At 35.3% G+C, this 25,703-nt stretch overlaps 1 protein-coding gene across 1 annotated transcript in view; it reads right to left on the reverse strand.

The window, feature by feature from the left end:
• The window catches only part of LOC127866970 (cytochrome P450 2J6-like), a 38,995-nt gene extending 17,405 nt beyond the window's left edge, over window positions 1-21,590 (reverse strand). Inside the window, exon 1 of the mRNA XM_052407846.1 lies at window positions 20,773-21,590. Within this exon, the coding sequence (XP_052263806.1) occupies window positions 20,773-21,043 (271 nt within the window). The 5' untranslated portion in view covers window positions 21,044-21,590. The remainder of the gene's footprint in view (window positions 1-20,772) is intronic.
• Window positions 21,591-25,703: the final 4,113 nt, after the last annotated feature.

The raw sequence follows: 25,703 nt of genomic DNA on the forward strand, positions 1-25,703 counted from the left end.
TTTTAATTTCCCGCGAATATATCTATTCATACGACACACGAACACCATGTTAGTGTTCATGTGTCGTATGAATAGATATCGTTGCGGGAAATTAAAATTGAAAAACAACGAGAAGTTTGTATCTATAAACATCCATTTTACCAGACCACATCTGGCGTTGAATTTCGGCATTTGTCATAAGGAACACTGAATTTTAATTTGTTAAGTTTATTTTACGAAATATTGTACGAAATTTTCGTTGATTTTGAGTAGTAATGTTACTTTAAGTTTATACGCAGGCTTCTTAGTTTACGGTTGAGCTTCACCCACCTGTGATTTCAGTTTGTGTAGTCCTTCAAACCAGTTATAAGACATTTCGCTGAAAACAATGGTCTTTAGCTATGTATTGGTCACATTTGAAATCTCAAAAAGTACTTATTATGTTGCATGCTACAGCGTAGAAACAGTTGATACAGATGATACCAAAAGCTATGTACGCTCCGTCTGCTTGATGGACCGTTCATTAACAGTCGAAATGTGCACAAATCATGTTAGATGCTGAACTATTTTTCAATAAACGTATTAATAGTACGGTTGTATTAAATTGCATGACACGCCGACCCGTGCCGTAAATGAATAGACATCGTATAAGTAGCGTTTTGCTGTATCTTATTTCTGTTTTTTATTCTGCTGTGGTAGCTTTGTTAAGAATTTGAAACCGTAACTAACTTGTTTTTAACCGATATAGTATGCGGCGTTGTAATGAAGACTTTCACTACCTTTCACTAATCCGTGAAAAGAACGGTAGCCGTATGATCTGTTTTTGTTGGCATTTGTATAACGTAGGCGTTGTAACGGGGTCTCTGTATTGATATTGGGCAATGGGCACTTAAAAAAAATCATACTAACGTTAACAAATATGTTGATGATGTATTCATTTATACAGCAATATCTGATGCACTGATAAACAGGCTTACACGTAGTCTTTAAATCGATATAGCTCAAATGTTGCGCATACATCATCGGCATCAGTGCATCATATATGAAAAAAATGATACACTGACAAAATTAAGATACTGAACTGAACGAATGCAGCGCTGAGCAACATAGCTGAAACAATAGTGTGCTGAAATACTGAAAAAAAACTATATGCAACTTAATGAATGAACTATTTATATACCGACAAGAAATAATATCTAACGGAAAATGAAAGGCATACTTTAAAGTAATTATATTAATTTCAATAATGGAGCGTTGCCAACTTTATCTGGAATCTAGTTGATAAATTGGATTTTCTGTAAATCATGTCGGTGCATTGAATAATTTCAACTATTATTTTTTATCTTAAACAGAACTTGTTTTGTTATGGATACAAATTATCCAAACAGTTATCTATGTGTGTCAAATCTAGGTTGCTTAAATGACAGTTATTCAAAACAAACTCACAGCTTCAATAATCAAAGCGCTGAAGGCACTGAATTTGTTCGCTGTTTATAATCTTAGACGCAACTCAGTTTTCAAAACTATGTTATAGCTTTTGATATCGCAATTTTGAAATGACCACAACCTATTTAAATTTATAAAGAGTGTGTCTTATAACACAGATCGAGATGTTTGGTTTTTTTTTCTTCAAATCATTGATACAGCTAATCAGTGTGCACAGGCTAATCTTATTTGACATACATTAAGCCCCTTTTTTTCTCTGAAATCAGCCAATATGTAAAGATTTCAATGATAAACTCTAGACTGGCCAACGTTGTCTTACAAGCTGTTAAATACTCACTATGTAGTGTACCAGTGAGAACAGGCAGATTCATCGTCTGCTTAAATTTAATGTAGTTATCCACACAGGCAGTCACGGGTTACGGTTTCAACCGTAGCTAAGGCAAAATGATTTGCAAAATTGCGTCTGCATTATTTGTAAGCTAACGTTCACAAATAAAAACAGTTATTCCGTCGACAAATTTTAATGGCATTACATTGTGTTTAGTTGCATAATATCTCAGTATATTCAACTCTACCATGTCTTAAAACCTAAATGGATATTAAAAACGTCTCTTTCAATATTTATTTTGGTAAGAATTTGCTTCAACGTATTACTACAATTTTTGAAACTGTATAAAAGTTGTTGCACGTGCAGATAAAGTAATACCTTCTGTACTAAAGAAATACCGATTATCAAGTCAAGTCAAGTAAATGTTATTTAAAGTCGGCAAGAGTGCATAACATATAAACATAAGCTATAATTAGCTTTTGAACCGACATTATTAACAATTGTATAATAATAACATATTAAAAGCGCATAGTATTCTGTCTTTGCGGATGGAACCTCGATTATAATGTTATCAGAAAATAATGTTCGTAATTTTCCAACGAAGAATTTTTACATATTCTGTAGCTTGTCAAGCTAAGCATTTCGTTTCATAAATAAACGAATGTGAGAGAGTTTAATAGCTTGCTCTTTGTATACACGTATATATATTATTCTTTGCTCGCCTTTCGGTCGAATTTTAGTGATTTAATAGCAAGCGTTTCTATCTATCCGCTTTGCATCTCAAACTGGTTTGTGCCAACTATGTTTGTAATACAATGGAATATTTTAATATTAAATCCGAAATAAATACCCGGCATAAATATTATCATAGTCCTTTTTAACATTTGTATAACAGGTGCGTTGCAATGTGACCTGTGTTGAGATTGGCCAAAATAGTGATCGTTGTTGTACTTTCATAAGTACTCCGATGGCTTTTTTATCAGGCATATCGTATGCATATCCAGCGGTATTGTATGTAGTAAAACACACATGCTCAACGCCGGGGTGTACTTTTCAATAAAGACTAACCGATAACTGATATCTTTGTTATGAAACAGACCTTGTTATTTTAGTTATTGTGAAAAGCTATGCAAGTAAACGTCAACTGTTCATACATGTAATTGACTTAAAGCATGTAAGCTCATCATATTGCGGGCAATTGAGAAATGTCAACTTAAAATAAAAAAAATTGTAGTCCATATTTTATATCACATATCAAGATGTTATAGTCAAAATGCATACTTGGACGACTAAACAACTTGTTAGCGTTTTTTGTTCATTTTTCACTGAATTCGCGTACATCTTTTACAGCGTCAATATCTCTCAATAAATATTAAAGGGATCTTTTCACGTTTTGGTAAATTGACAAAATTGAAAAAAGTTGTTTCAGATTCGCAAATGTTCGTTTTAGTTATGATATTTGTGAGGAAACAGTAATACTGAACATTTACCATGGTCTAATATAGCCGTTATATGCATCTTTCGACGATTTAAAAACCTGAAAACTATAAAGCGTTGCAACGCGAAACGTTTGAATAATTTGGAGAGTTCTGTTGTTGTCGTTTAATTTTGCGAAACTATGAAGATTGCACATATGAAGTATAAAATACGTCTTTTATTAATACTTGGCAGGATGGCCGAGCGTTCTAATTGGTTTTTACTCCAAGACTCCGGGGGTCACTGGTTCGAGCCCTGCGGCGGGCTACTAGTTTTTCCCTTTTTTTTTTAATTTTATTCTTGATTTTTTACTGGAGCTTTTTAGATCCAATGTTTACATTTATCAATATAAAGCATTTATTAACAAACATCAAAACATGCCAAAATCTGTGAAAAGGCCCCTTTAAACAGCTTTTACTCTATGGACATGGATGGACATGCCGTAAACTTACATGCCCAATTTATTGGTTAAAGGTGCTATATAAGCTTAAGTAAATATTTGATAAAAGCATTTCTTAGTCTAAAATGCCCCACATACGATGGTATTGATTTTACTTAAGAGTTTATGGTAATGGCGGACATAAACCGTTCAAGCAATTATAGTTAGATCTCTTATGCTTCTTCATGTCAACACGGCGACACATTTCACAGTTCAGATAAGACAGTTTCTTCATCCATTTTAATGATCTACTTTTGTGTTAAAGCTTCAACAGGTACTCGAAAAAAACAAGATTCGCTTGTCGAAAACGGGAAGGAAAATTCATTGTTCAATTGAGTAAAGTGTGTGTAGTTGAAGTGATATTATGGGCATCTAACAGTTTATAGGTGTCTATCGCAACCGTTGTTTATTTTTGGTGTTTTCACTTCATATACACTTATATTTGTTAATGCAGCATCAACATACTAAAATAATATCCCGGAAAGAAGAAAAATAAACAACGGTTGCGATAGACACCTATCAACTGATCACTTTGAGATTAAAAATCCTGGAATACGTCTGAAATCGGTGCCAAATTTTCACGTTGCGTGCTGCATACCTATATACATGGATGCAGTATAGATCGAAATTTTGGCAAAGAACACATGCTCATTAAATAAATTAAATAAAGTAATTCTGATGTATTTCAAATTGCCATAAGCAGCTTTAACTATGTCTTTTATACACTATATTCTTAATATTCTTGATATTCCTTAAAATAAAAATGTTTAAAAAAGTAATTTGAAATACAGCAACACTTTTCTTTTCGACCGACTGTGTTGTTTTTCGAATCGTTATTTAAAAGAAAGCTCGGTCTGAATGCATATAACCAACACTATAACTGTTTTTGAATACGCCATTTACTATATTTAAAGTGTCAACAAAATAAATATCAATAGATGATAGCGTTGAAGACTGTTGGATGTTAACCAAAACTCGGTTAACTTATATCCGAAAGGTATTGATATTGAAAAGCGTTACAGATAGGATCTACCAACTGACGAATACAGTACACATGGAGATCTATTGACTTGACTTATATTATAATGATTTATTTTTTGAGAGCGTATATTCATCAAAATCAGATGAAGATATATTATGTAGAGAGATATTCAGTACGAATCGAGGTAAACTTAAGCTCCTGCAACATAATCAAGAGAGAACCTCTTCTTCTAATCCCCTTTAATGTCAGGCAAGTTACCAATTTCATTAAATGAAGTATCATATTTAATTGTCCTTATTTATTTGTTAAGATAAAATAAATTACGAAAAAAATATCAAACGAAGTTCTATTTGCGCATCGGAATTATGACTATTTCAGAGACGAATACCGATGTGCTTCATGTTCGTTAGGTCTGGTATAGTTTGATTTATCGTTATTACACATGTATAGTTTTTCGGCTAAAATGTATCAGTACAGTCCGGAACATGAAACAGAACTTTTTATGTATTTGCTACATATAGGATCTGGCAAGAGTTGTCATATCATACCATATTTTATTATACGAGTTCAGGAATGTTCTTAGTAAGCGAACTTTTGGCGAGGTAACTAACGATTTTTCTGGACGAGTTTAATAAAATATGGTATAATATGACACCGAGTATCAGATCTTTTTGATCACAAAATGAGCAAATTAAATAAATGTGTCGTGTTCTGCGAAAACTTGACATAATGCATGTGCGGAAAGTGTCGTCCCTGATTAGCCTGTGCGGATTGTACAGACTAATTTGGGACGACACTTTACGCACATGCATTAAACCCAGTTTTCTCAGAACGCGGCTCAGATATTTACGCAAACATAAGGGTAATGTTGTTTACATTTCGTGACGTCATTTGACGTTGCAACGTCATTTCAGCAAAATAACAAAATGCAAGTGTTCAACAAACGAAAACTAAGCCAATGAAAACGCTGAAAAAGTATATTAAACATGTGTAAGATAAAAATTAATGTAATGGTTATATATCATGGGAAACAGGGTATGGCATGTGATAAAAACTATATAATTATAACTACAATAATAATAATATCTACGGTCAGGGCTTTAAAGGGATCTTTTCACGCTTTGGTAAATTGACAAAATTGAAAAAAGTTGTTTCAGATTCGCGAATTTTCGTTTTAGTTATGATATTTGTGAGGAAACAGTAATACTGAACATTTACAATGCTCTAATATAGCCAGTATACGCAAATTTTGACGATTTTAAAACCAAAAAATTATAAAGCGTTGCAACGCGAAACGATTGAATAATTTGGAGAGTTCTGTTTTTGTCGTTAAATTTTGTGAAACTACGAAGTTTGCTTATATAAGGTATAAAATACGTCGAGAATGTGTACACGGCGGAATAGCTCAGTAGGTTAAAGCGTTTTTACTTCAGGACTCTGGCAGGACTCCAGGGGTCTCTGGTTCGAAACCTGCTCCGGGCAATGTTCTTTTCCTTTTTTAAATTTTATTCTTGATTTTTTACTGGAGCTTTTACGAACCAATGTCTACATTTATCAATATAAAGCATTTAATGAATAAGTTTAAAAATGCCAAAATCTGTGAAAAGGCCCCTTTAAAGGGATCTTTTCACGCTTTGGTAAATTGACAAAATTGAAAAAAGTTGTTTCAGATTCGTAAGTTTTCGTTTTAGTTATGATATTTGTGAGGAAACAGTAATACTGAACATTAACCATGCTCTAATATAGCCATTATATGCATCTTTTGACGATTTTAAAACCTAAAAATTATAAAGCGTTGCAACGCGAAACGATTGAATAATTTGGAGAGTTCTGTTTTTGTCGTTAAATTTTGTGAAACTACGAAGATTGCTTATATAAGGTATAAAATACGTCTAAAATGTGTACTCGGCGGAATAGCTCAGTAGGCTAAAGCGTTTTTACTTCAGGACTCTGGCAGGACTCCAGGGGTCACTGGTTCGAAACCAGCTCCGGGCAATGTTCTTTTCCTTTTTTTAATTTTTTTCTTGATTTTTTACTGGAGCTTTTACCATCCAATGTTTACATTTATCAATATAAAGCATTTAATGAATAAGTTAAAAAAAATGCCAAAATCTGTGAAAAGGCCCCTTTAAATGGTTTACTATTGCTGAATTTCACTTTTAAATGTCGACTATGATGGTAATGTGTGCGATAAGGCGGACATAGTACGTCACCGAAAGGTAACAGTGTGTTTACTGATGCAATTTAACTGTTGATTAGTGAAAGCCTTTCGGCTACAAAGTCATGTAAACATTTGGTACTTAAAGTTAAAGTATTTAATTGCATGTTTTTGGTTAAACATACACAACAATGACTCTGATTGTGTCAAAAAATAGTTTTAGTTTAACACTGTTTAATTTCGTTATAAACTATTTTGAATGGGAAAAGGACTGACAAGTCGAGTGTGTGTATCTGTGTCAATATTGGTATAGGCCAATGATTATATTTGCAGACCTGTTCAGTCAGGCACCAATTGTCTTCGATATGAAATTTCATCTGTTTGAACTTTAACAAGTTTATATGCTTGTATAACGATACTTCTTCTCTGGGTTTAATTAAATTTTCACTAAAGAAAGCCATTTATGTTTAAAAAAAAAGTTAACACAAGTTAACATTAAATAATCTTAGTGGGTCACATCCGTAAATATTGGTATTAGAAATTGAAACTACCATAGCCAATTTAGTGTACCGGTACTTTACGAGTCAGTGTATGGCAAAGGAAATCGACAATTAAAAGACAGTGATGTTTAATGATAACTGTTAAAGCAGAGCAATGGTTCGATTAGTCGTATCAATATGAACATAATCATTATTTAATATTACTCATCTTAAGTTAGTATCGCTGTTACAATAATATTTAGGTTAAAAATAATGGTGTACCGAGGTTTCACATATAAAACGATGTATCCAAACACAAACAAAATATCACAAGAGTGTTATACCTTATACTTATTTACACTTTTGAATTCCGTCAATTCGTTTAAACAGGTGATTGAATGATAACATGATTATTTTCTCAATAATTGTATTCGTCAGGGATAGACATTTTTGGTTTTAGGTCGGAGTAATTTCTAGAGTTGTTAGTCCGGCTTAGAGACTTGCTTTTTAACAAACTTGGATGTACTTTCATGATTAAATTTGCAAATGCCGACTTATCATGAACGAATCAAGCAGATAAATCTGTTTAAGGTATCACTTGTTGGTGCTTAGTAACCTGCCACATATATCAAGTACTGCTCTCAACTCCAACTGTCATATCAAGTACTGCTCTCAACTCCAACCATATATCAAGTACTGCTCTCAACTCCAACCATATATCAAGTACTGCTCTCAACTTCAACTGTGAGCATATCTAAAGACCCTTGTTTTCGAGTTTGATTGAAAATAGTAACACATGAATTTGAAAATATAATTTTGCTCTTATTCAACAACCGATTCTAACAATAAAGACGTAAAAGGATCATTTAAAGTCTATCCGAAATACTGTAAAATTAAAGTAAGGCTGTTTGAATTCTTTTTGAAAATCACGATGTATCAGATTGTAACGTAACGAATTATTGAACATTAGAAAAATCCTTTATATACAAAAAGAACAATTTTATGGTGTGGCCTTATGTTTTAAAAAACAATGATTTAATGGCGTGGCCTTATTACAAGTTATTAATTTATTTACCTAGCCGACTTGCCCATGTTCTGTCAAGCAGATAAAATGTCATTTATTAGTTATACTCCCTTGGTAATAAGGAAACCTTTTATGATGGTGCATTATATGCGTCGCATTCTGAGTAAACTGGGCATAATGCATGTGCGTAAAGTGCCGTCCCAGATTAGCCTGTGAAGTCCGCACAGGCTAATCAGAGACGAAACCTCCCGCTTGTATGCCATTTTTCGTTAAAATGAAGCCTCTTCTTAGCACAAATCCAATTTAGGCGGAAAGTGTCGTCCCTGATTAGCCTGTGCAGACTGCACAGGCTAATCTGGGACGACACTTAACGCACATGCATTATGCCCAGTTTTCTCAGAACACGACTCATATCGTCTTGTGTATCATGGGTATGTATCAGTCAATGTTGGTAGTAAAGGAACGAAGACAGTACACGATAGACCACTGTACAGATAGGTCACGTAGTTTCTTGTCATCGCGGGCGAGGCCCGTTAAGGGTATTGCTGTTATATTGTACAGACTTTGGAAAACGTTATGTTAGAATTAAATAAATAGAAATAAATCGCTATTAATACTGAATAGGAGTTGTGTACGTTTACTGAGTTTCAAAGACTACGTTACAAGATTATAAATTTGTATTAACAGAGTGTGGTTGGGTTTTAAAATTGACCTTGCATATCGAATATAAAATTAAATCGCCAAGATCGGATCGTACAATTATTAAATAAAATGTAATGCTAACACCAGATTTCATCTAATTTTTCTCCGGTGTGGAGGAGCTCAAGATATGGAACGATAGGTGGGCGAAGCTCAACCGTAAAAAGCATGCGTAGCATATAAAACAAAACTCGAAACAATCGCTGCCAAAATTTCTTACGATACACAGTCATGCATTATTCGTTAACCTCAAACCGTGTATCTTAAATGTTTAAACGCGGTCAGCGGTCTCGTTGAATAAGCAATAGGAAAAAAAATCATTTGAATGAAAAATAATCAAATTATAACAAAAAATAAACTTCTCTGAAAAAAATTCGCTCTCATATATATAATATTAAAGATATATATATTTGAAAGTTAATTTGTTTTTCATAGAAGTTGATTTTTCGTATAATTTGATTTAATGTATCTTTCATTCAAAATTATGTGTTTTCTAACTAATATCATAGCCACTCGCTTACCACATGTGGCGTATACATTAGAACTAAATTATACCTCCCACTCAATACCGATCATTATGAAACACGTGCATTATGCATTAACCGCAAGCCATGTATTTTGTTTAAAAAGCTAACAAAATTAATGAATTCATTAAGTTTCAAACCATTTAAATAAATTGTATGCAGTCAAGGCAAAAGAAATACAGGGGGCAGAAGTTATCGAGAGAGCAATTTTATAAATGTATGCGTGGTTTAAAGTGATATTATGGGCATATATCAGTTTATAGGTGTCTATCGCAACCGTTGTAGATGTTTGGTGTTTTCACTGCATATACACTTATATTTGTAAATGCAGCATCAACATACTAAAACAATATCCCGGAAAAAGAAAAATAATACATTTGAATATCAACCGTACTTTCGTTTTGACACATGACGACAGAAATAATTCAATGCACGATGTGAATCTAAATTACGTTTTAGTGCAGATTCGTTCTTACGACACAAAGACACTATTTTGTTTTACGGCTCATTTCGGCTTAGAGGACTCACCAGTCATGTAAAATATGGAATATAATATATATTTTTATAATCAACTGGAAGCAAGATGAGTTGCAGATATTGGTCAGTAACTTACGGTGGCATAGAGGTGACATTCACTTCTCTTTTTTTAAATTGCTCTCCTCTTTTTTCTATCTCGTGGCCACGACATAGCTAACTCGTGGCAACGAGATAGAAATCAAAGTACTGACAGTTCTGGTGTGACGATGCTTTTGAGAGGATGGATATAAAAGCATCAAGTTAAGTTTATCTACATCATCACAATCACAACAATTGTGTATGTTGGTACGAAAAAAAAATTTGGTACACAAATTTTACGAAAAAAATTTGGGTATGAAAACAAATTTGGGTACGAAAAAATATTTGGGAACAAAAAAATTGGGACCGAAAAAAATTTGGGTACGAACAAAAAATTGGGGATGAAAAAAATTGGGTACGAAAAAAAAATTGGATACGAAAAAAAAATGGGAACGAAAAATTTTAGGTACGGAAAAAAAATGGGGGAACGGGAAAGTAGTACCTGTGGGGAACTTGACCCACATTCGCACATTTTCGGCCCTTTCCGTCAAACATCAGATAAGTTTCTCGAAGGCAATAGTATGAATACACATTTCGGAAGCGGTAATGCGGTCCTACCTACGCGCGTCAAAATGTAAGCAAAATATATACACAAGTCTGTCAGGAATGATTGAATTAACGAAGAAAATCGTGTATTGATGTAAGTTTTTTGAAGACATGTGCAGAAAATATATTAAACAAGAGCTGTGTTTGTGAAACACAATGCCCCCTGCTGCGCAGCTTTGAAGCCATATATTTTACCTTTGACCTTGAAGGATGACCTTGACCTTTCACCACTCAAAATGTGCAGCACACATGACATACACATGCATGCCGAATATGGAGTTGCTATCTTCAATATTGCAAAATTTGACCTTCGACCTTGACCTTTAAGGATGACCTTGACCTTTCACCAATCAATATGTGCAGCTCTACGAGATACGCGTGCACGCCAATATTGAAAAAGTTATGGCCAATGTTAAAGTTTTCGGACAGACAGACAGACGCTTTATATTTGACATTTGACCTTGAAGGATGATCTTCACTTTCAGCTTTCACAACTGAAAATGTGCAGCTCCATGAGATGCACATGTATGCCAAATATCAAGTTGCTATGTTCAATATTAAAAAAGTTATGGCCATTAAAGTTTTCGGACGGACAGACAGACTGACACACTGACTGACTGACTGACAATTCAACTGATATAGGCAACCCTACCGGGGGCATAAAAAGCAATGGCGATATTTTTCTCGGCCACATAATTGTTAATAGTTTGATATCACAAAATAAAAGTGATAGTAGAACTGTCAAAAATGACAACCTGTCTACGTGTTGTTTTTGCTGGCACGAGAGGGCGATTACACTCAATGTGTTCACATTTTGACCATAGGCTTTGTCAATGACCTTTATAGTATGGGTAGCTTTGATATTATTTATTGCTATCATGTAACTGCATGATTGTGTATATGTTTACAATACACAAAGCATAAATAATGATATAAATATACTGATTGAGCTTATAATAATCTTAGAACTATAGCCAGGTCAATTAAGGACTTAAAATACAATTTTGTGTCCTGATTTCATGAAGAAATGAACATGCATGTCCTAGATTTCAAATTCAAGGCCCTGGTGTGACACATTGGTAGCATTACCGTTAAACTGTTACCAGGCTTATGAAATTAGTTTTTATTGAACTATCTAAGGAAATCTAAATCAAGCACTGATTTTTCTTGTTTTAATACAGTCATAGATCAAATGTGGCCTCTAAGTAATGACCAATTTTTGCTTACTTGTCACACCCTTAAAACTTTCCACACGTTTATAATAGCAAATCTGGATTTATGTGATCTTCAATGGTACATTTAAACTTTAGCTCTGTTACAAGAGTGCTGGTAAAGTCCAGTCACATATTTAAATCTAGGCCATGTCAAAATCAAAGTGTCAAAGACAAATGAAAGATGCGTTCATTAATTATTGTCCAGTTGTTTACTACTGCTGTAAGTTTTTATATAATATGACTGATGAACATCATGTGAGAGGAAATTCACATTGTATATCAGGTTTAGCAGCCTTTTAGATAACAAAGTATGCAAGTTTTCAATGTCGCTTCTGGGGATCAAACCCGTAGGGCTTTTAGGAAGATTCTGAAATTTTCGATCCCTCGAGAGCAACCAAACCAAAAATAAGTCAAATATTGCCGACTCGGTTTTTTGAGTCGGTTCATGAGGGATAATGGAGCTTGATTGGTCATTGTCTGCTCTGGTACTACTTACATGTACCCCGGGTACTCTTAAGTATACTTACATGTACCCTGGATACTTTAAGTATACTTACATGTACCCCAAGTACGGTAAATAAACGTAATTGTACTCGGTCCATATTAGACTGTACCCGAGTTGTATTCGCGCCCAAAATCCGATGTCGTAAAACGCGCAACCGATTATCTTAAACACACTTCTCTTCAAAAAACACTGCATCAACATGCTTTTTGAGTATGTGTTCCGATAATATAGAGGCCATTCTACAGAAAATTGACATAAATGTGTATATATAATTATTACAAAAAAATAGTCGACAACGACTGATTAAGAGTGTAATTTCCCGGGTACATTTTAGTATATTTACCGTTCCCGGGATACATGTAAGTATACTTAAGAGTACCCGGGGTACATGTACGTAGTACCCGAGCCGACAATGAACAATCGAGCGATACTGGAAGGTGCAACATCTCTCACGCCCCTAGCATCGCCTTTAGCAGTATTCAATTCTCAACAGGAAAGTGCTGGAGTCATTGATCCCGAGGGACAAGACAAACAATTTATTAATGTTCGAAATAAATAATTTGATTAATGACAATTCTATTATTTGAGCCAGGTCACAGGAAAAGCGCAGTCAAATCAATATCCAATTAAACTATTTGTTATTGTCAGAAAAACGCTTTTAAGCAAACAGCTTTCAAGCGACAGCAGGCTGATCTAGATCCAAACTGGCCACAATCGCCTTAATGTCTCTTTTACTGTGACACAGTTCATTTAACTTTAAAATGATAAAAAGTACTAACACTTAGAAAGAGTACAATTTACAACCAGTAAAGAGTTTGAAATCAATGTTGAATTTCAGGACAACTTTGTGATCTGCAAATCCCCGATGAAATGTTGGTATCGGGTATCATAGTCATTCAATAAGTCGCAAAATGCTCGAATACAATTTATAAAGCACAATGTGACTTATATTGATAACTAAAAAATACCAGTATGCCAGTTTTGCGGTGTCAAGCTGTTACGATCCAGAAAGTCCTTCATACACATCGAGTATATATCCTTCGAATTCCAACTATTATTGTCATAAGCGGAGATGTAGTGAATAAATAATTCATATATCCTAAATGACAGCTTCTAAATAGCGAAACAAGCCAATTTATGCAGTAAGAAAGTTTTGAATCGAGACTCTCATGGGGGCGGCCATTGTTGAATGTTGAAACACGAACGACAACTCTGCTAGGAGAATATTATCAATGACGAGCAATCTCCTAAGCAGTGGCGAATGCAAATGGGAAGTAACTGAAAAATCGAGTTATCTCAATCGAACTGGCTCGGTCTTTTGGTCATAATACACCAAATAGTTTCCCTATATAATTCAATGTAAAAGCGACAACTTTGAGCGAAAATAAATGCAACATTTTGCACATAGAGACCCCCATAACCATACCTTTTCTTAGACGCCATTCTAAGCGGAATAGATATATGCAATAAAAAAGATATGTCATGTACAAAGCAAGAAAGAACTTGACACAAATCAAAATCGACTGTTTTTGCACCTTTTTTTCGGCCGTTTCTTAGTGGAATGTAACCTTTTCTAGTGCAATGGTTTACTACAGTCTTCAAGTGTATCATATTTCAGGGATTCAGTAGTGAACACCTATTCATGCCCTACCACTATCTCCGCAAGATAACACCCGAATGATGGTAAATAGTGTAAAACATGCCTTCCTGTCAACTATGATATTTTTTTAGAGAGTACAGCCCTACATGAAGCGATCATTTAGTGTATTGTAACCTATAAGACAACGTTTACTGTTAACATCGCGAAAAATAAGCACTTCTCGATACTTATAAACCTATTTTCTATGTGCATGCCAATTTTCAGACCGATCTTTCACGTAAAAATGCTTGAAAATGCATTTTATTATAACGCCTGATAAGCCATGTGGCTTTCGCGTTCGGAGCTTTGATTTATAACGGGCGTTCAGGCGTAAAACGATTACCCTCAATAATTACAATCGGTCAAAATACTGGAATATTGTTACAAGCTATGTAGAAAAAGAAGTAAACAACTATTAAAACGTGTTCATGAGCTCTTTCAGCACAAATTGTTGCGATTTGAGATGCTCAAGACGAGTTTTTGTACGTTTTTTTTTTCTTATTTTCCTCTGAAAACGTATTTTTTTCTTTAAAATTCACGATGCTCCTTAAATTCGTGAATCAAAAGGCATTTATTCCGTGAAATTTGCCAAAACGCGTCATATCCCACTAAAAAAAATGATGATTTTCTGTAAATACAGCTCCTTTGTGACTAGGCCTGGTTTTGCGTTTAGGTCATAATACACCAAATAGTTTCCCTATATAATTCAATGTAAAAGCGACAACTTTGAGCGAAAATAAATGCAACATTTTGCACATAGAGACCCCCATAACCATACCTTTCTTAGAGGCCATTCTAAGCGGAATCGATATATGCAATAAAAAAGACATGTCATGTACAAAGCAAGAAAGACCCACTATCTCCGCAAGATAACACCCGAATGATGGTAAATAGTGTAAAACATGCCTTCCTGTCAACTATGATATTTTTTTAGAGAGTACAGCCCTACATGAAGCGATCATTTAGTGTATTGTAACCTTTTACATAGGTCGCCATTGTGATTTTTTTTTATGGTTATCATACCTTGCTGTTCCAGCATCGTCAAAAAGAGGAGAGCAAAACTAAATAAAAGCGGAGTGCAATTAAAAAAAGAGCGGTGCAGTAAATAAAGGCAGAGTGCATTAAATGAAAGAGGAGAGAATTTTCGTCATCTCGAGATCCCGAGTTAGTCAGCAAATCAAATTTTGCATAACATGTGTAAATATTCTGTACGCATATATATAGCTGGTCAAAGCAGGCAAGAATCTTATATACGTTCATATAACATAACATACTCCTATTAGTACTACTATTTCTACTACTACTACTGCTGTTGTTGTTGTTGTTGTTGCTGCTGTTACTACTACTACTACTACTATTACTACTACTACTACTACTACTACTACTACTACTACTACTACTACTACTACTACTACTACTACTAATGCTACTACTACTACTACTACTACTACTACTGCTACTACTACTACTACTTCTTCTACTACTACTACTACTTCTACTACTACTACTAGCAACAACAGCAGTAGCAGTAGCAGTAGTAGTAGTAGGAGGAGGAGAAGGAGCAGTAACAGCAGTAGCGATGGTAGTAATAGTAGTAGTAGTGGTAGTAGTAGTAGTAGTAGTAGTAGTAGTTGTTGTTGTTGTTGTATTAGTAGTAATAGTAGTAGTAGTAGTAGTATTAGTAGTAGTAGTAGTAGAAGTAGTAGTAGTAGTAGTAGTAGTAGTAGTAGTAGTAGTAGTACTAGTAGTAGTAGTAGTAGTAGTAGTAGTAGTAGTAGTAGTAGTAGTAGTAGTAGTAGTAGTCGAAGTAGAAATAGAAGTAGTCGTCGTCGTAGTAGTCGTAGTCGTCGTCCGTCGGTCGTCGTCCGGTCGTCAGTCGGTCGTCTGTCGGTCGTCAGTCGGTCGTCAATCGGTCGTCCATCGTCCTTCCTCCGGTTATGTTACATCAGAGCCATGCCTGCTTTGACCAGCTATATATATATGCGTACAGAATATTTACACATGTTACGCAACATTTGATTGACTGACTAACTCGGGATCTCGAGATGACGAAAATTCTCTCCTCTTTTATTTAATGCACTCTGCCTTTATTTACTGCACCGCTCTTTTTTAATTGTACGCCGCTTTTATTTAGTTTTGCACTCCTTTTTTTCTATCTCGTGGCCACGACATAGCTAACTCGTGGCCACAAGATAGAAATAAGAGGAGAGCAATTTAAAAAAAGAGAAGTGAATGTCACCTCTATGCCACTGTTTTTTTGCTGTATATAGTTTCTGTCATTATTCTGCTCGGATAGCTTTAAAAAATGTTAAACCGTGTCTAATAAAATTTAACCGATATAGCATTCCGGCGTATGGTGTGTTTTGCTACCATTTGTATAACATGTGCGATGGTTTAAGATCTGTATTGATATTTGCAAATTGTTTTTAAAGCAACGTTCAATATTATGTCGATGATGTATTATTTCATATAATCATGCCTGAAGCATTAATAAACAAGATGAACGGTAAGCTTTAAGAACTAAGATCTTACTGAAAAGAATTGACATTTCACTGACCAAATGCAGCACTGGACACAATGAATTTAACTGAAATAAAATGCTGAAAAAGCTTTAAATCAGGGACGACACTTTCCGCTGTTATGACATTTTTCGTTTGAATCTAGTCTCGTTTTACCGAAAATCAAGTTTAGGCGGAAAGTGTCGTCCTTGATTAGCCTGTGCTAATATGGGACGACACTTTACGCACATGCACTAAGCCCAGTTTTTCTCAGAACAAGGCTCATTTTCTTGTTTGTGTTACTTTTTAAACTTACTATTGTCTTTCATCACTAAACGAAGGTGATAAAGTGTAATACCTTGCTTCTCGTATATATTAATTATTCTTTACTCGCAACTCCGGTGCGTTTTTTTTGTGATCCAAACCCAACCGTCTCTATCTATCAGTTGTGAAACTGAATTCGATACCGGTTTGTGTAACCGATACTGGTAGTAAAATGGAATCTTTTAAATATTATCCGTAACAAATACATAAATATGATTATAACACTTGCTTACATTTGTATAACATGGGCGTTGAAATGTGACCTGTGTTGCGATTTGTATAACATGGGCGTTGAAATGTAACATGTGTTGCGATTTGCAAAAATAGTTTTCGTTGTTGTGTTTTCGATAGTGTCTCATTGGCGGTAATATCGGGCCTATCTGACGCCCATCCAGCAATACGTTGCTTAGGAAAACAAAACATGTTCAACGCTTCAGTATACTTTTCAAATAAAAAAAATAACAGCTTACTAATATCTTGGTTATACAAAGACATTGTTATTGAGAGCTACCAAGAGCTACTAACCAGCCTGAAAAGACGACAACTAATGTGGTACGGGCATGTCTCCCGATCATAAGGACATTCCAACACCAAGTCAGTGCTACAAGGTACAGTACAGGGAAGGAGGAAAATAGGGCAGGCAGACAAAATCAACTAAGGGATGATAACATCTCAAAAGTGACACGGTTTAGGTTTGGCAAACCCTTGAGGCTATTCGATAGACGAGAAGATTTGAGGTAGCTGGTTGCTAGGTCGCCTGTGGTGACCCAACGGTCGATAAGGCTACAGGTTGAGTGAAATGGGGTGAATAGTTTTGAACGTTAAAGCCTTATTTTCACACATGTGATTGACGGAAAGCTTGCAATGTCATAAATAGAGCGGGATATTACTAATTGTCAACTTCACATGAAGTAATCGTAGCCCATCGTTTGAATCACTTATCGTGTTGTTATAGACACAATGCATACTTAAACAACCACTTGTATGCGTTATACATGTTTCGTGCAATTGAACGATTTGTAACAACAACAAAATATATCATTAAGAGATGAACAGCCTAGAGTCTGAAGGTGGATGGTTATGCCATAAAACACATACAACGAATACATTTGGGCCGTGCTCTGTGAAAATAGGGGTTTAATGCATGTGCGTGAAGTGCCGCATCAGATTTGCCTGTGCAGTCAGCACAAGCTAATCAGGGACGACACTTTCTACTTTTATGATATTTTTTGTTACAAAAAATAGTATCTTCTGAGCAAAAATTAAGTTAAGGCGGAAAGTGTCATCCCAGATTAGCATGTGGACTACACAGGCTAATCTGGGACGACACTTAACGCATATGCACTAAACCCCCTTTTCACAGAGCGCGACCCATTTATTAAAGATGTTCTATAGGCTTAAGTAAATATTTGAAAAGAATAACTAAATCTAAAATAGCCCACACATGAGAGTATGTATTGATTACACTTAAGAGTTTATGGTAAACCGTAAAAGCAATAAGAGTTCGAACTCCTACGCTCCGTTATTTCGAAATCACCGACCGGATTTCATGACTTAATTAAGTCACTTTACACATCAAATGAAATGAGCTTCATTTGTTGTTGTTTTTTATGACCTCCAACCTGTACTCGGAAAACAACAGGATTCGCGTATCAAACAGGATATGAATATTCAGCGTTCAATTGATATTATATGTAATTAATAGACGCACACTCGCATGTGAGGTATAGTCTTCCGAATATAGTTAACATATTGTGGAAAAACACATGGTGAATTCTTTAAACGATAAACGATACTTGAATACTCTTTATAGACTTAAATATTTAAAAAGAATTTCAATCAAACATTTACTAGTTGTTGACGATGCTGGAACAGCAGCGTCCAAGGTTTGATAACCAGTAAAAAAATTCTTCACAATGGCGACCTATGTAAAAGACCGAGCCAGTCCGATTGAGATAACTCGATTTTTCGGTTACTTCCCTTGGCATTCGCCACTGCGTAGGAGATTGCTCGTTGATTTTCACTGATAACATTCTCCTAGCAGAGTTGTCGTTCGTGTTGATAAAGGTAAATATTAATAGAACAGCATATCCTGGGGAAACAGATTCAATAAGTGTATCAGAACGTTAATTTCAAATTAGTAATTTTACATCCATTTTATTTTTATGGACCAATGAAACAACTATATATTTTCTCTATTTTGTTTGATATTTGCTCTCGATTTAGTAAAAAAATTGCGAATAAAAACATGTAAAATTAACTTTTTACGTGATCACAAAACTAAAGAATGCGAACAATTTCGAACCTGCAAATTGTAAACGCTGCATTGCTATGATATATATAGATAAAACAACATTTCTTTCCGTAATTGCCCGTCCCGCTAGCGCAGTGGTAAGGACGTTCGCTTTTTCACCTTTACGACACCGGTTCGATTCCCGCTCCCGGCGCAATGTAATATTTTGTATGTTTTGTGGTCACCATTCCGGACAGGTGTTTTTTTTCCCGGATAATCTCACCCCCCCTCCCCCGCAGCATTTGACCATGTAAAAAATTAAAAAGTATTTCAGTACAAAACAAATAGCTGGAAGTTGCAGCTTTCATTCAAAATTCGTTCCAACTGTCGTCAATCTAATCTTATTAGGTAGGAGTGCTGGACACACTCCGGGTCCCAACATTATGCAGCCTCAGCGCGGAGGTAACTCATTACCTTGGAAAAACACAAATACACACACTGGGTGCAGCCTAGGCGCGTATAGACTCAAACAAGGCAACAAACTCAAGTGCGGGCACAATCATTTAAAATTTACATATTTAATACGATATTCTAACAGAAATTACACAACCACCTAAGTGTACATACCATGTTTGATATTTCGTTCGATTGTTAGATTTCAGCATAAACATGTATAAGGTCATTTCGCTATTAGTTAACTTATCCATATGTTCGTGGGCGAACTCGGATAGTCAAGTGCTCATACGATTGAGCTCACATGGTCCGGCTATGTGCTCATACCTACTTTCGAGAATCATCATGAAGGTATTGCCATACTTTATGAACAAGAATGTGACCCGCCTCCCAGTTTCGCTCAATGGGTCAAGTTACCCACGGGTACTACTTCCCCGTACCCCTTAACTTTTTTTCGTACCAAAAATGTTTCGTACGCAAATGTTTTTCGTACCAAATTTTTTTTCGTACCCAAAATTTTCGTACCCAAATTTTTTTATCGTACCCAAATGTTCGTATCAACATACACAATTGTGGTGATATAGATAAACTTAAATTGATGTTTTATATCCATCCTCTTCAAAAGCATCGTCACACCAGTACTGCCAGTACTTTGATTTCTTTCTTTTACGGGTTAGAGATACCTTGATTAAGGTTAAAGTTATTTTCCCTGTGGTTTGTATCGTGTCTAAACATATTCTTCAGTGTTTTATAAATTATAAATTAAGTATGCTTCTCTTTCTTATATAAGCTTACCTATCTGTATTTCTGTAAATATGCAATACGTTAAATAATTAAAGCCAATGTTGTCGTTATTTAATAAGCATATTCATAAGCCGATCCGACACAGCCCGTAAGAAATTCATCGGCTTTTCGTGTATCCGTGTGAGCCGGAGGCGTTTTATATTTAATGTCTATTATTGTTGCAATAAACGTATTGCTAGCAGGGAGATTTACTTACATGCAGAACCGTCTAAATTTTAATTTTGTGTAAGCATTTAGAAAACCAATGTCATTCAAGTCATAATAGAGTGTAAGAATTCTGAGGCGAGTCAATTTAATTGATATCACATACGAGGGGCGGACTACGAATCACTTATCAAATCAACGTAAATCATACAGTTAGAGAGTACCAGACTACACATTTGTTAATAAATGGGTGCAAATCATACCGTTAAACAATGCGAAACTAGAAATCTCCACGAGCCACTGTGGTCGATACTTGAACGAGTCCGGTTGAGCGGTCAGGGCCTTCTTCACTTTCTCGTGTCCGAACAGCACCACCAGCTTGAGCGCCCCCAGTTCAATATACACAACGTCCCCGTGTTGTTTTCGTAGAGTGTTTAGTTTCTCGTAGAACATACCCGATCCCGACAGCTGCAGTAGATTGCCGACGATGGGCCAACATCTCGGTCCCGGAGGTCGTTTTAGTTCAATTGACATCGTTGCTTTGTAAAGGTTTTGGTGTGTTGATTTTTATCTTAAGAGACTTATTTTAATTTTTTAATGTCTACCCTTTCATCGTGACCTTGTAGAATATTGTCGTAGGAACGCTTTACCGAGAAAGGAAAGAGTATTTAAAAAGTAAACGTTTTTAAAAACGAACGAATATCCTTACTTAATGGCACGATATTAACGTTTCATACACCATTAATATTCACTTAAACAATACATCGTCCTCACATTTGCATCCATACATGAAACACAATTTTTTATAACATCCTGTTAATATTTACAAAATTAAATCCCCCTTGTATAAGATACACGCTACACTTAACGCTGTAAGATTAAACGCTGTGAGTGTAGTGATAGGTTTCGAATATTTACGTGCATTGTAAGCCGTTTATCATTGCGCGCTCTATTTATCTGTGTATACCATCGCGTCTAAATTTCAACTTGGATCGGATTTTTCTTTTCGACATCTCTTCGCTGTGCTTTATTTACGAATCTTTATGAAAAGAGAAAAATGCCTGAATGAAGTATTACGAACTGTATAACTGTTTCGGTATGCGCTATTTACTATGTTAACGCGGTGAAAGAAATTTCTATATCTACATGTATAAATAGTTGTTTGTGTGGTAGACGACTGTCAAACAAACCGCGGTTTACTAACAGCTGTAAGATATTGACCCACATGACAATACACGTTTTACAGGTTACACATACAGACCACTTGGACGTTTATTTACTTCATTGATATACTTTCAATCTATAATATCAGCGCATATATTCATCAAAACGTCTGTATAAGTCATCAAATGGAACTTAAAATGTCTGTATGCCTATTTATTTTTTTAGAAGATATCCTGTATGATTTTATCTGAACTTATGCCCCAAACTAATTATCAGGAAAAACATTCTTCTTATAATATCCTTTTATTTAAGGCGAGTTGACAATTGCCTATTCAATTAAGTATAATATTTTATATTTCTCGTGTGTTTTTATGTTCAAAAAAGGAGGACAATTATCAAATTAGTTCACATTTAGCATGACGCATCATAATTATGATAACTAAAGAGAATGAACTCGTTTCCGTTTGGTGAGTTAACACTTTATTCCCTACGTCATTGGGTATAAGGCCGTTGTTATAATACAATGTCAAGGGTAAAATAAATTTCCAACACAAAATGTATTGCCATAAAATATTAATGTATTTGTATTATTTATAAAATCTTATAAGCACGGATAAGTGAAACGACAGTTTTAAATCTTACAAAAATACGCGTACAAATAAATTTCAATAAGAAATCATTATTTTTATAAAAATGCACACATAAAAGGATTATTCAAATGTTAAAACTATAAGAAAACAGTTTAATACGGATGTGCTTCATCGTCGTTGGATGTGCATGTTGATTTGTTGTTTCATACTCATATAAATGCTCTTTCGCATAAAAATGTATCAATGCAATGTCCATAATGAAAAAAATGTTAACTATCAACATATTCCAATTTAAAATGAAACTATGATTGAATGAGATAAACGAAACGATATGGGTTTTTTGCCATAACAAGGAATAAATACGTTGCCGAAGGTTACAGTGCTTTTACTGGTGCAATTTAACTTTTTTCCTTCTGTAAGCGTGTATGCTCCTAAGTGATGTATACGCCATGCACTTTAAGTTTAACCCATTTATGCCTAGCGTCTAGAAAAAAGGCCTTGGCAAACAGCGTAGACCCAGATGAGACGACGCATGATGCGGCGTCTCAATTTGGGTCTGCGCTGTTTGCTTAAAGGAATTTCTGTAAGAAATATTCTAAATATAGAAATAAGTATACTAGAAATCCCTAATTTTGGAAATAAATTGATCCAATTTAAAAGGATAGGAGAGTCCACTAGGCATAAACGGGTAAAGTGGTTAATCGTATTTCTTTGTTAAACCGACATAGACCTGGTTCGCATAGTATCAGAAAGTGTTTCTTTGTTTTACGCCGTATTATATCGCTTTAAACAGTGTGTATGTGGGAAGTACTGGTAGGTTGAGTGTGTGTATCTGTGTCAATATTGGTTTAAGCTCATTATTGTTTTGTTACAAATTAACAATCATGTCCTAATCGTCATCGAGATGAATTTTCAAAATACGGCATGTTTTTCCGCTATTTGTTGCGTATACCGGTAATTCATGAATATGACATGTCGCTAACTTTGGTTAAGCGTGTATTTCAGTTACTTATGCGGTCAAAAAGCACTAGTATTTGTAAATACAGATGCACGACATGTTATGCAATTTACACTGTGTAATGTTTTACTATATACTTATTATAGGCGGTTAAAGCCCAAGTCTAACTATTGCCGGTAGATCCCCGGTCCATCCCGGTTTGCTAACGCCGATCGACCGGTGAGAACCGGGATGATTCGTAGAAATTTTTTAACGCGGTCGCACGATTTCCCGGTGCCGCCCCGGTTGAAGCCGGTCAACAGCCCGGCAGAGTACCGGTCAACCTAGGACTGGCTACGGTTTAGCCCGGTGGAGCCCCGGTTGTCGCCGGTAATGCCCCGGTGAAAGCCGGCAGCGTCCCAGCAAAGCCCATGTATGCCGTTACTCCACCGGCACTCACCGGGGCTATACCGGCATCAGACCCCGGCAGAGCTACGGCAACGCCCCGGTTTAACACCGGTCGTCGCCGGTAATGCCCCGGCGGAGCCCATGTGAATGCCGGTGGCGTCCCGGCAGAGCGCCGGTTTACTTATGTACCGTAGCTATACTGAGACTCTGCCGGCATTCACCGGGGCGTTGTCGTAGCTCTGTCGGGGTCTGTACGGGCCCCGTTGGAGCTACGGCGCCGTCCCGGTTGTTCCCGGTGCCGTCCCGGTTGTTCCCGGTGACTCCCGGAGGTATTAAACATTTTAATACTTTCCCGGTGGATACTCGGTTCATCCCGGTAGAGCCCCGGTTCATCTCGGTAGATGCCGGATGACGCACCGGGGCGTGTTTTTGAATACAACACTGTTACAGTCAATATCATTTATTGCTGTTGGTAGTAACATTATACAACATTGATCCTATATATGTATTTATTGCTATTCAGGTTCCCGTTTGTATACCAAACTATTGTCGAAAACATGAAATAAAAAAGAAAATTTTGAATGATTCATAATGTTAAACACAAGCATTTTATTGCAAGGAAACTCTTTGTTGTCAGTCGGCAACACAAATGCGTCAAAGCCAAATGAGTAAGCTGTCTGCAATTACGAAATCAGCAAATGCTGTGCACATTTATCACAACCACGCGTTTTTGCTTTACTTTAGTCTAAAGTGTAAACTTATGGTTGACAATTCGCTTTAGTGCTCCATTTCCGCTGTATAATAGCAGCTCTCTAGACTTGATTTGTAAAACATTCAAATAACTAACGTGTGAAACTAACACTTTGTATAAAAAGATGTCCTAAACGCATACAATTTCAATTTAAGTAATGACAGTATGTTATTATGTTTACTAATTTGTTATACAATTTATACGTATATGTAAATTCAATACAATTTCAAAGCAAAACAGAATAGATAACAACGATTTGGAGAAGGAGAAACATCCTTATTTTAAAGACAATAGGGCTTTACTATTACTTTTCATTCATGATATTACTTTGATAATAAAACAATTAACATACAATAATTCCGAAAATATCAATGATTAAAAGTATCTGCATAGAATTATTTCAATGAAAGAATAGACCTTCATTTATGTTCATTAAGTGGTGTTTATAATTGAATTTCGTTTAGTAAAGGCTTATGTTACATATTAAAATACATTAATAATTTAACGTAAAAGACAATGGGACCGGAAAATTTCGGAATGTATTTGTAGTTATTTCTACACCTACATTTATTGACATTTTACTCCAACAATCGATGTTGTCAACTATATGATTAACAACGGGAGGTCGTGATATAATTTCTGAACAAAATTCATATTTAAATGAATAGCCCCATTGATGTTGAACATCAATGAAATAATCGAAAAGTATGTGAATAATTATTACAATTCAATAAAAACTGAAACGGAGAGTTATCGCTCAATTCGTTAAAATAAAATGAATCAAAGCTTGGTAATAACTGGAAAATGCTTTCCTTGATCAATGCATAACAAACAAAATATTAGTCGAGAAACATAAGCGTTTACAGCTGTCGCCTATTCTGCCTTTGATAATACGTAATGTGGTGGACTTGCATAAATCAAGTAATTTAATACTGTGACAACTATGTATTTGATCTAACGAGGCCCTAACAAAGGATTTTGTCTCTTGAATAATTCAAACAAATAATGATTTCAATTATTTCGTATATTTCCAATTCCATTTTTAAATTGGCTTTAAAATAAATATCAAAACCAGTGTAACATCTTCTGGGGTTCAAGTGTGTGGAACTTTTTTAAAGACTTTAAATATTGATAAACGTTTACCACGTGACAATGATGATCAATCTACTGGCGTTATTTATAATTAACGGGTAGTTACCTGGTAGACATACCCAGTAAAATTTATTACCGAATATACTGAAATATGAAAACTTAACAACTTTTTTCAAGTAATGTTATATACCAGTCGTGATATTTTAATCAATATAAACTAATAATTGTAAAAAATACGGTATTTTACAACCT

This window comes from Dreissena polymorpha, chromosome 2 (assembly GCF_020536995.1).
Source record: "Dreissena polymorpha isolate Duluth1 chromosome 2, UMN_Dpol_1.0, whole genome shotgun sequence".
NCBI classification, from domain to species: Eukaryota; Metazoa; Mollusca; class Bivalvia; order Myida; family Dreissenidae; genus Dreissena; species Dreissena polymorpha.